The 13,367-nt window shown below is 40.6% G+C and overlaps 1 protein-coding gene across 1 annotated transcript; it reads right to left on the bottom strand.

Annotated features, from left to right (window-relative positions):
* Window positions 1–517: 517 nt before the first annotated feature.
* On the bottom strand, window positions 518–10,127 carry LOC132866674 (lecithin retinol acyltransferase-like). The gene is made up of 2 exons (XM_060899458.1): window positions 9,558–10,127; window positions 518–670 (listed from the first exon to the last, which is right to left on the bottom strand). Exons 1-2 carry the CDS (start codon window positions 10,107–10,109, stop codon window positions 518–520), a joined length of 705 nt encoding a protein of 234 aa, XP_060755441.1. The 5' UTR covers window positions 10,110–10,127.
* Window positions 10,128–13,367: the final 3,240 nt, after the last annotated feature.

Genomic DNA, 13,367 nt, shown 5'->3' with positions numbered 1-13,367 from the left:
TACCCTGATTTTCTTCTCAAACTTGTGTTAAATAGAGAAGAAAATAATCCAGATGAACCCAGTGCAGGAGTTTAAATGCACACACACACACACCATTATTTTCATTATTTTATTACTCTTGATTATTTCTTACTGGAAACACTATTCTGCTGTAATATGTGAATTTCCCACTGAGATTAATAAAGTGACAGATTGAATGATAAGAGACCAGGAATGTGTTTTAAACATTTATTAAATGTTAAATGAGTAAAGTACCGTACAAAAACATCAAAAACACACATGATTAACATAAAACTGTTAAACTGCAATAAACATAAACGTATTAGAGCAACACTGAATCAATCACTATCAGTACAGTTTAGTGATATCTCACTACAACACACACACACACACACACACACACACACACACACACACACACACACACACACACACACACACACACGCGTAGACAAACCTGTGTTAGACTGAACACAGATATAATGAGTCATGATGTAAACACTATGATAAAAGTCTCTTATCCAGCCATCCAGAGGATGAAGGAAATGAGAAGGATGGGAAGTGCTGTGGAGAGGGATAATCCCAGGATCAATATGGAAAATATCCCAATGACTGTCGTGACCAGGACACTCCTCTGGTCCTGGATAGCAGATTTCAGGCACTCACAAAACTGTAGAGGAAAAGGAGAAAAGCATGAGTGCGTTACAGGACTGAGTTTAGATTTGTCTCCAACTCACTGACACACTCACTGAACCTGCTGTTCTCATTTTATATTCCAGGACGATCTGATTTTCCCAGAAATGTGTTTCCAGTGATATGAAAACAGCAACTGCTTTAAATGGAAGACGTTTCTGTAGACTTCTGTTCATGCTTTTTTATGATTTCATGTAAGATACTAAAATAAATAGAGTTGTGAGTGATTTTTGATGTTGTATGGAATAACCTGGTGGAAGTCGTGCACATTCCTCCTGAAGTCCTGCTTGAGAAACATGTTTTACAGGGTGTAAATACTTTTGCTCCATCGAGTCGGTAGGTCTGTCGCCTGACACTTTGATATCACTTTCTATATTTCACTTTGTAATATTTTAACATAAACACATAAATAAAAAATTAAGACATAAAACAAACATTGGAAGTTTACTCTGAGCTGTAAACTTGACAGAGGAACTCTCTGTTTCAGTGTAAAGTTATTTTAAAGCTGTTTGGAGGGGAATGTGGACTAACTGCAGTAAACAGGGGTGGATCCAGGAAAATGGGAAGGGGGGGGGCGTCAACCCAGTAAGGCCGGGGGTCCGGGGGCCGCCAGATGCCCTCAGAAGCTCTGCGGTTTTTAAATACCCAGAGATTCATTTTGAGCTGTCAAGAGACATGTTGTAAATGAAATCTCTTAAAGAAAATGACCATATCAAAAATATGTTTTAAAAGTAGGAGCTTTCAAAACCGTTTTATCAGTCACTGAAAAGGATACGGTCAGAGTTGAAGATATATATGTAGAACATAATTACAACTGATATACGGTAATATTGATGAAAGTTGCACTGTCATATAATACATGACCACATGGCACGCTACAGTGTAGTACACTGACCACAAAACACCTCATATCAATAAATTATTACTATTTTAGCAACTGCAATCTGAGCTCCTGCTCAGGACAGCCAATGTACATATAAGACAGTGAATATACCCAGGCAAACTGAGGGGATGTCAGTGGCCACTTAAGACAGAGCTTAATACCGAAAGAGCTATAAACAAAGACTGCAAGAGTCGCCTGTCTGTAATAGGGGTCGACCGATAATCGGCCTGGCCGATATATCGGGCTGATATTCTGCATTTTTAGGGTTATCGGTATCGGCCATAATTTCCACCGATATGCCGATAACATGCCTTTTTGCAGCCATTTCGTTCCTAACGTGACTGTCACTGCACGTCCTTTCCTGCGCTCGCCTCTCTGAGTTCAAGAACACAGTCCCGCCCACCACAACATCTGATTTGTTTGGCACAAGAGATATAGCCAATCGATACGTGTAGCTAAACGCTGTGAACTATTTCAAGGCGGCCGTACGGGCACTCGGGCAGAAGCGGCACAAGGGATACAGCTAATCAACACGCGTAGCTAAACGCTGTGAATTGTTTCAAGGCGGCCGTATAGGCACTCGGGCAGAAGCAGATCCCACTTCAAGGTAAGGACACGCTGCTTTTGCCGCAATAAGTCACAAACACACAAGTTGCAAAAGCACAACATCATTATATGTTTACAATCTTCATCTACTACTCGTTAAAATTGTCCATTTGCATCTGTGTAGCCAGGCAAACTTAGCTTACGGAAGGAAGCACTTGAATTAGCCTACAACCAACTAGTCTCGCTGAAACTACATGTAATGCTTCCTTCACTACAATATAATCCTCCTAAATTGGGAATATTAGGCTTGGGCATTAAAAGCATTAGAATGTAGATGGTTACTTGTTAGGTTGTTACATAATAGGGAGTGATAGCCTACTTTATGTTTGATTTTACTTTTTAAAAAATGCTGCAGGCAGCTCCCTACACTTGATTTGTTATTTAAAAACTACTTGAAGTTGGTAAGTCTTACTTAGTTCTTGGTGTAAAAGAATCCAGAGTGTATTTTCATTTATTTTCCACTGAAAATGGTGAGCTGTAATATAGTAGGGAGTGATTTATTTTTTTATTGGTGAATATTTATTTAATTATTATTTTATTTCTCATTTTATTCTAACTAATGTTTGACTTTATTGTACAAATGCTGCTGGCATCTCCCTGCACAAAATTTCATGTTCAATTTTACAATTAAACATACATTTCATGGATATGAAGGTCTGTGTCAGTGTGTGCTATGTTTAATTTCATGTGAATTATAATGTTTACATTTATCGGTTGCACATATCGGTTATCGGCATCCCAATTCCATAATAATCAGTATCAGCCCTGAAAAAAACATATGGGTCGATCCCTAGTCTGTAATACAAAGTCAGTAACTGCAATCTGAGCTCCTGAGTCTAAAAGACTGAGATAACAATAGAATGATTGTATGAGCTGCATGTGAACAAGTCCTATAATAAGTCTTAGTTCTCAAGACTCAAGGGATTTCAAGCAGATTTTCTTCAGTGCCGTTGCAAAAAAATCAACATCTCTCAGAGACCTATCCAGCCACTATCGTAAAAATCAAAGTGAGGCTCACTCCCAAAATGGCACGTGTACCATGTACATACACAGGGTATAGTGAGTACAGGGATACCCTATTAATGAATCCGAGCAGTAGCCGGACAGCTGACACGTGTGTGTGTGTACGCAGTAAGCCTGCTGCAGCATCTTATCACTTGGCTTGTGAACATGTGTGTTAACGATACTATAAACATAAAAAGATGGCACACACTCTTTATATGTAGTCTACAGCGCAGTCCACGAATACAGTACGTTATTATGTCAATGCACAAAGTTCCCGCCCCCTGTTAAAATTCAACAGGACTCGCCCAGCTCGCGTTTCACTGCATTCGGGTCATGAGCAAAAAACCCGAAGCTAGGGCCTACTAGAGTGGTGGCTACAATTATCGACAGTCCATAATTATTGACACCTTTTCAGATTTACCAATTAAAAAAAACAATTGTACAATAATAATAATAAGTTCAATTTATATAACGCCTTTCACAAACCCAAGGACGCTTTACACACACACAAAAAAAAACAGGCCACACTAGGAAGAGTAGTGTGAGGTAAAGAGAAAAGTTTTCAAGTTAGCGTTGAAGGAAGAGACAGTGGAACAGTCACGAAGCGATCGTGGTAACGAGTTCCAAAGTTTAGGAGCAGCAACACCGAATGATCTGCCACCCATAGATGCCAGTTTAAAACGTGGGACAGTCAGAAGTCCACAGACAGAAGACCTGAGGGAGCGGGAGGGACGGTACAAATGAATTACAAATTCAGGAGGCTCAACTCCCTCCCTGTTCTGCCCCTCCTCCCCCTCTGCCCCCGCCACAGATTCTGCCAGTACACCCCCCTGCCCCCCCTTCAGCATCTGACATCATGTCACCCTCACAGTCCTCCCCCCTCCCCAACACACACACACACACACACTGTACTCGCACACTGAACTCAGGGACTGCACATTTCACTTTACCTCGCTCATTTGCACTATTCCGCACTACCTCACCTTAACAGCTATTAGTTTATTGTTTATACTGCTTATTTCATGTTTACCTGCTATACAACAACTGCCCTTGACTGTTTATTTTATGTCCTTTTGCTCCAATTTATGTGTGTGTGTGTGTGTGTGTGTGTGTGTGTGTGTGTGTGTGTGTGTGTGTGTATATATGAGTGTTTAGTCTATGTCTATTTCTTATCTAGAGTGTTTATACTGTTTATTTCAATTATTCTATTTTTATTTATTGCATTGCCTGTTTGCACCGTGGGTCAGAGAGGACTGAAATTTCATCTGTGCTGTATGTCGAGCATGTATAGCATATTTGACAATAAAGTTGACTTGACTTGAATTAGCTCACAGAGATAGGAAAGGGCGAAACCATGAAGAGCTTTACAGGTTAAAAGCAAGATTTTGTATTTAATCCGAGAAATAACTGGCAACCAATGCAGTTGCTGTAAAACAGGAGTGATGTGAGCAGTGCGCTTGGTGAGTGTGAGGACTAGCTGCTGAGTTTTGGATGTACTGCAGACGATTGAGCAATGTGGCAGGGAGACCATAAAAGAGAGAACTGCAATAGTCAAGACGAGAAAAAATAAACGCACTGACCAACATTTTGGCATCAGTTTCCAAGAGAAGAAGGCGGAGACGTGCAATATTGCGGCAGTGAAAGAAAGCATTCTTAGTAATTAGTTTAAAATGGGGTTCAAACATAAGGGTGGAGTCAAATACCCCTTTTCCACCAAATCAGTTCCAGGGCTGGTTCGGAGCCAGTGCTGGTGCTGGTTCACAACTCGTTCAACTTGCGAGCCAGCTGAGAACCAGTTTGCTTTTCCATCGCTCGCGGTGCTAAGAGAAGACACGTCATTACGTCGCTGTATACGTCAGTTACGTCATTGTATACGTCATTACGTCGCTGTATACGTCAGTTACGTCGCTACATTTGAATAAACCTTGGCGCGAATATCGAAGCAAAAACAACGTGGAAGAAGCAGCAGCAACAACAACAACAATAATAATAATGGATGACTTCGCGTTTGTACAGCTGCTGCTTCTCGTCGCTTAAAAATGGCGATCTTTCGAGGTCTTGTTATTGTTGTTGGTCTTAACAACTCCGCCCCCCGCTGACGTAAGCGGTTCTTTCCTCTGGCCCAGCAGAGAGTTGGTGCTAGCCTGGAACCGGTTTTTCTGGCCCCAAAGCCAGTTCTTTGTCAGTGGAAACAGAAAACCCGGTTCCAAACTAAGCACTGGCCCCGAACCAGCCCTGGAACTGCTTTGGTGGAAAAGGGGCAAAAGAGAACTCCAAGGTTTTTATAACTTGGGAAGGACTAATAGACACACCATCAACATCAACAGTGAGACTGGAGAAGTTCAGAACCTGTCTTTTGGTACCTACTAAGGCCAAAAAAAAAAATGTGTGTTTCCGGTTACCCGACCGACCCTAATCCGTACCGCCCGACCCTAAACTTTTTTTTCGTTTTTTTCCCAGTCGCGACTTTTACATATAACCCAACCGCGTGAACCGGAAGTTTTTGTCACTCACTGGGAAAATCAGGGCTTTCCACAAGCGCCGGCTGCCGGCCATACAGCCGACTACACAATTAAGTCCAGCCGGCTACTTTAATGACTTATTTTTGTAACCCACAGGCTCTAAATATTAATTTTCGATTTTAATAAAATTAAATGTTTATCTAACGGACTGACAATAGTGTCAAACTGAACCGCACTCATTTAAGTTGTGATTCGCGCTGTTTGTACCGATAATAACCACAAATTCCCCGCAGACTTCGTTGATCAGGGGAGAGTAACTCATCCGCCGCCCCGACATGCGGGGTGTGCGCGCGCACTCGGCGGAGGCAGTAGTGTGTCGGAGGGAACAGAAGCAGAGATAACGCTTATTTTGTCTTTCACCTAGAGACATGATTCAAACTTTAAAACGGAGACAAAATTCTCCTGTGTGGATCTGGCATTCAACTTTTTTGCTGGGTTCTATATTTTTTGATCAGTCACAGATCAAACACCATGAGCAACTCTGGAGAAATTCAGGCTTTATAATGGGGGTCTACTGCGTTACACACCAGTGGCGCTCAGGAGTTTAGAATGTAGGCATCTTGAAAAAAAAAGCTCTAACTTTCTCATTTAAACTGTTTTCTCAGCCATAATTTTCACTCTACACACGCAATTTTCTCAAAAGTTGTAGTCACACATTGTGTGAATCAAGACAAGTGTCTCCCTGAGTGATAGGATTTACAGTTTTTGAATGAGAAGCCTGAAAGTAAGGAGAGGACAGCCGCGCTCTCCCATAGACTCACATTATAAACGTGGCAGCGCTTTTACTGCAAAATCAGAAAAGTCACTTGTTTTTAACTCGCTCTAGTGTCCACATTTTTTACACTAGGGACAAAAAAAATTACATTTATGTGTTCATGGGAGCCTTGTAGCGCTCAATGTGAAAGAATTTTGTGAATAGCTCCTTTCGTTTCCGTGTAAATCAGCGTTGTTCGAGGAGAGGGAACTCTGAGAAAAAGCACTCTTTGCTTGTTATATTGTGTCTTTTCCCTGCACCGTTACCAAGGCGACGAGCTCCACTCAGGGAGCAGAGAGGGGAGGGGCTGCTCTCTCTCTCTCTCATGGTGTATTGAGCTGTTATATTTACAGAAAAAACCATGTTAAAAGGTGTCTCATGCTGCATCAGATTCATCAGAAGGTGGTAACTCAGGTGACCTGCAAAGAAATTCATTATATTTTGTGAAATTATTCCTCTCTAAATATAGGTTATAGCAGCCATCTTGAAAAAAAAATTCAAAAAAAAAAAATGCCTGCCTACCGACCCTAGTTTTGAAATCTACGTAACCAGAAACACACTTTTTTTTTTTTTTTTGGCTTAATAGAACCTCCGTTTTGCTAGCATTAAGTTTAAGGCGGTTCTTATGCTTAAGGTCAGTGATGCAAGTCCTTAGCAGCTGAACAGAGGCTATGGAAGGGGTTATAGTGATGTAGATTTGAATGTCATCAGCATAACAGTGAAAGTTAAGGCCATGGCTATGAATAATCTGGCCTATAGGAGAAATATATAATATAAAAAGAAGGGGACTCACAAAGGTGAGTTTCAGTTATAACAGTTATTATTGGGTAATTAATCAACCAGAAGACCCCCCTCACCCTTTGATTTTGTCGTTTGATGATGCAGCTCGTTACCTGAAATGGAATTTTTTTAGCACGATCAGCAATTTGAGGAAAACCCGGACATTATCATCGCAGGTGAGCATGGTGGAAAGATCATGGACAGAATTTTACTGATCAAATTCACCGATATTTCATGATCTCCTTGTCGAAACCTACTCTTTCGTTTGACAGTCGCCATTTTGTATCTAAACACGCGTTTGAGAAGTCACATGAAGTGTCGATAATAGTGATCACTTTCACCGGTGTCCACCATTATCGGCACCCTGTGGAATTAAGGGACATTTACAACTGTTATGTATCAATCTTTGTGTATATAATACATTTTTTTTCTGATTCATAACAGAATGGAATGTTTATAGAGTATTTGGAATCCTACTGCAATAAATACCAGAATTAAATTCCTAGCATATAAAAAAATTTACATGCTTGAAACATTCAGATTTAATAGATCTATTTTAACACTATAAAAATGTACCAAAGTATAACAGAACAAGTTTAGGATGATCTACACTGACAACAAGGTACCGACAGTTTTGGTTCGAGGAATGACATGTGACCTTTGACCTGGATTTCCATGTGGTTACAATGTCAAGTGCCTGTTGACGTTTATTGATAAACTACAAAACTAGAAATTAATACAAACAACAACAAATGATTAACAAAATGTGATCTACGAAAATACTTAGAAAGTGGGTAGAAAGTGGAACAAAAAGATTTTTTGATGCAGGTTAAACATTATCAGTTTATTTGTTTACAAACATGAGGATTACTTCATCATTTACGTAAACACCGACATCAGTATATTTATATAAAATATATTTTGTACTAAATATAAGTCTATGTAAAACAAAATTTTAATTAAAAACTGTTTTGTTAACTTAATACCACATACCGATTTTTTAAAGAAATAATTATATGGATGTCGATAATTGTGGAACGGTGTCGATAACTGTGGACAAAGGTGTCGATAATTGCGGAACGGTGTCGATAATTGTGGACAAATGTGTTGATAAGACAAAGGTATCGATAACTGCGGAATGGTGTCGATAACTGTGGACAAAAGTGTTGATAATTGCGGAATGCTGTCGATAACTGTGGACAAAGGGGTAGATAATTGCGGAATGCTGTCGATAACTGTGGAGAGAGGTGTTGATAATTGCGGAACAGTGTCGATAACTGTGGACAAAGGTATCAATAATTGCGGAACAGTGTCGATAACTGTAGACAAAGGTGTCGATAATTGCGGAACGGTGTCGATAACTGTAGACAAAGGTATCGATAATTGCGGAACGGTGTCGATAACTGTGGACAAAATTGTCGATAATTGTGGAACGGTGTCGATAACTGTGGACAAAGGTACTGACAATTGGGGAACGGTGTCGATAACGGTGGACAAAGGTGTCGATAATTGCGGAACGGTGTCGATAACGGTGGACAAAGGTGTCGATAATTGCGGAACGGTGTCGATAACTGTGGACAAAGGTGTTGATAATCGCGGAACGGTGTCGATAACTGTGGACAAAGGTGTCGATAATTGCGGAACGGTGTCAATAACTGTGGAACGGTGTCACGTGATCTAATAGGCTAAGTAATCGGGAATCAACTCATTTTTTTCTAGTGGAAGTTTGAGTAATTATTCATGCACAATTTACGTACTGAAAGTCTTTTCTACTTTTGCAACGGCCAAAAGGTTGTGCTGGTGTCGATAACTGTACCCGCTGCTCTATTAAATATAAATCTATACCATAAGCTCTTCAGCTCAGTCCCACATAACGATTTATTTTGTTTGTTTGTTTAACCTTATCAATTACATTTAAAAAACAAACAAACAACTGGCATATCTCGGTATCTGCAATACTAGAACTATTTTTTTTTTTTTAATGGGGGAAAAAATTCCACGCCAGTTTAATATCCCTTTTAAAAAAATCTTATTTTGGGACGTTTTTGAAACTGTAAATGGTTCCAAGAAGTCATCGAGACGTAAAATCACTGGTTCTAACTGTAGAGTCTCGGGGGAGGGTACCAAAGATGCAGCTCAAATTAAATGGTCCACTTCAGTGACAAGGGTCCAGTTTCGTCCCTTTGTACTGAGTGGTGTTGGGTCAGAACCACTGAACTACTGAAGGGTTCCACATGCTGAGGTTCCTCTTTACAGTGTGCTGAAATGTTTAGAGTGTGATGGTGGACATGTTGATGTCCGCGGTGTCCGGTACCTTGTGGGTCTGCAGGCTGATCCCGGTACCGTATCTGCAGAACGTGACGAAGTGCTCACAGTTGTTCCACAGGAGGCTGTAGCGAACAGCACCGATCAGTCTTTCCGCCGTGCGCGCGACCTCCTCGTTAGGCGCGGGCTGCACGCCGAGCGCACCGTCCATGGCGTTGATGAGCAGCACGCGCGCCCCGTACACGAAGTCCTCGAGCGTGTCCACGCGCACGGCGGCTCTGCGGCACAGCACTCCCAGCAGCAGCCGCTTGTTGCTCACGACGGCGCGGACGCGGAGCTCATCGCGCGTGAAAAGCGGAAGGATGTCCGGGATGAGGTGCGCCACCTTCCCGTCGCCCAAGTAGATCCCGAAGTGCACGAACAGCGTGCGGGGAACTTGGAGCAGATCTCCGCGCTCGAGCTGCGCCGTGACTTCCGCTCCCGCGCGCTCCGTCCTGTCCGCGCGCCTCGGCTTATCGGCTCTCGAGACCACGACGCCGGAAAGGTCCCAGTGCGCGAGCAGCAAAGTTTTCTGCAGCAGCAGCAGCAAAGTGTCCAACATCCTGCTCGAGTCCCGCGCGCGCTCCTCTCCTCCACTCTCCGGCGAGCCAAAGAGGAAGTAGCGCGCGCTCCGCGGCTCGCCTCACAGTGACGTCAGAATCCGAAGGAATTTGAGCCGGACTTTAACACAAAGACATTAAAAAAAAAATCCTAATGCGTCTTCCCCGGTGGATTTATGATTTTATTACAAGTGTTTTTGTATTGGAGCTTAAAAAAAGCATTTATGAATGAATGAGCAAGCAAATGAATTTTTTTCTTTTTTTTCTAGTCAAGTCAACTTTCTCAAATATGCTATACATGCTCGACATACAGCACAGATGAAATTTCAGTCCTCTCTGACCCACGGTGCAAACAGGCAATGCAATAAATAAAAATAAAAATAGAATAAACTGAAACAAACAAACAATATAACCAGTATAAACACTCTAGATAGGAACTAGACATAGACTAAACACTCAGACAAACGTCTTCCCCGGTGGATTTATGATTTTATTACAAGTGTTTTTGTATCGGAGCCTAAAAAAAGCATTTATGAATGAATGAGCAAGCAAATGAATTATTTTCTTTTTTTTTCTAGTCAAGTCAGCTTTGTCAAATATGCTATACATGCTCGACATACAGCACAGATGAAATTTCAGTCCTCTCTGACCCACGGTGCAAACAGGCAATGCAATAAATAAAAATAGAATAAATTGAAACAAACAAACAAACAAACAATATAACCAGTATAAACACTCTAGATAGGAACTAGACATAGACTAAACACTCAGACAAACGTCTTCCCCGGTGGATTTATGATTTTATTACAAGTGTTTTTGTATCGGAGCTTAAAAAAAGTATTTATGAATGAACGAGCAAGCAAATGAATTTTTTTCTTTTTTTTCTAGTCAAGTCAACTTTGTCAAATATGCTATACATGCTCGACATACAGCACAGATGAAATTTCAGTCCTCTCTGACCCACGGTGCAAACAGGCAATGCAATAAATAAAAATAAAAATAGAATAAATTGAAACAAACAAACAATATAACCAGTATAAACACTCTAGATAGGAACTAGACATAGACTAAACACTCAGACAAACAATATAAACAGTATAAATAAAGAGTATAAACACTAGATAAGAAGAACTAGACATAGACTAAACACTCAGACAATATAAAGTGTAAACACTAGATAAGAACTAGACGTAGACTAAACACTCATATATACATACATACATTATATACACACACAAATGTTTTTCTTATTAACAAAGAGACAGAGAGAGAAAAGAGTCTGGTGAGGGAACGACTGTTTACAGCTGCTATAACGCGCTATGTTCTTTGTGTGTGTGTGTGTGTGTGTGTGTGTGTGTGTGTGTAAACTGAAAGACAGCAGCGTCCTGACCTGCAGAAGTCGACTACAGATTTACTTTTGACAAACATGTGGATACTGTATGTAAGAAAGCTCATCAATGTATGCATTTTTATCATAAACTGAGGAATTTTAACATGAGAATGTTTTACAGTTGTTTTATTGAGTCTGTTCTTACTTTTTCTTTTATCTGCTGGTATGGGTTGCTGACACAGAAAAACAAGAACCGTATTTTTAACATCATCAGTCTCTGTAGCAAAATTGCCAATACCCCCCTGAACAACATCTCCACTCTCCATAAAATCAGGTCACTCAAAAAAAAGCACAGGCAATTTTAGCTGACCCCATGTCACCCCGTTCTCAGAGTTCTCCCTTTTACCATCCGGACGCAGATTTGTTTTAAAAGGTTGTAGAACCAACAGATTCAAAAACTCATTTTTACCTGCTGTAACCGTCCTTTTAAACACTTCTTGATGAATTTTTTTATTGTTCTAATTATTTATGTGGGGGCGGCACGGTGGTGTAGTGGTTAGCGCTGTCGCCTCACAGCAAGAAGGTCCGGGTTCGAGCCCCGTGGCCGGCGAGGGCCTTTCTGTGTGGAGTTTGCATGTTCTCCCCATGTCCACGTGGGTTTCCTCCGGGTGCTCTGGTTTCCCCCACAGTCCAAAGACATGCAGGTTAGGTTAACTGGTGACTCTAAATTGACCGTAGGTGTGAATGTGAGTGTGAATGGTTGTGTGTCTATGTGTCAGCCCTGTGATGACCTGGCGACTTGTCCAGGGTGTACCCCGCCTTTCGCCCGTAGTCAGCTGGGATAGGCTCCAGCTTGCCTGTGACCCTGTAGAACAGGATAAAGTGGCTACAGATGATGAGATTATTTATGTATTTATGTTTTTTATGTCTCAATTGTGACTGTATTTCTTGTTGGTGAGCATGTTTTTTCTGCTGGTTGCAAAATGAATTGCCCTCAGGGGACATTAAAGATACCTTGATGTTTTCAGAAAAGAACAGAGATGTTCACATCCACTTCTCTCAGCTTCATTAAAATGTCCTGCTCTGCTCTGGAGGTTTCACACACAGCAACAAACACATTGCTACAGGTGGTAAGAGTGGAAACCAAATCTCCTGCATTCATGAGGATCCATACTTGCCAACTTTTCAAAATTCTCATGGGGGAGAAAAGTGCGTGAACGACATTTTCAACTGGCCGAGGGTCTGATGCGCGGTTGAAACGATAAAAACAGTGGATCCCAATTAATTGCAAACCATTTGAAATTTATACAGTTAAAGAGTTTTTGAATTGTTGATATTGTTCTATCAGTTACTATAGGTTATGGGATTCATGCATCAGGCATGAGAGTGAAAAATCTGAAATAATACTCGTCTTGAATTTTAATATAATAACAATGAAAGGGAAGTCTTAAATCAGATTTTGAGCTGAAAAATCTCATGCCTGAATATTGTACACATACAGAGACCCACAGAAAATAACACAAGTGATGCTTTAGAAGAATGTTTATCATTTCTTAAAATAAATAGTCACAGTGAATGAAAGTATTATTGGATTGCATCAAATGTGTTTTCCTTCTGTAAGCTCATGTAAAAATATGGAGAACTATAATATCATATATAAATTAACTTTTAATAAGGTTTAACCAAAATAATAACAACTCAATTTAAATAAATTCTGCACTGTAGTACTACTAAAATGCATCTCTCTCACTAAACACTTTCCAACAGAATGTTTAAAAAGCACTAGAAATCCTATCCAAATCCTATCGGAATGCATCAAAGGAATTTGCTCATTTGCAAACTTTGAAAGTTTTCAAACAAAATTTTAAAATGGCACTATAAATACTACCATACTATCAGAATATACTCCACAAAGAAATTCAATCGAATC

The sequence above is a fragment of the Neoarius graeffei genome, chromosome 18 (assembly GCF_027579695.1).
Source record: "Neoarius graeffei isolate fNeoGra1 chromosome 18, fNeoGra1.pri, whole genome shotgun sequence".
Taxonomy (NCBI): Eukaryota; Metazoa; Chordata; class Actinopteri; order Siluriformes; family Ariidae; genus Neoarius; species Neoarius graeffei.
This window is presented reverse-complemented; position numbering and strand designations above follow the sequence as displayed.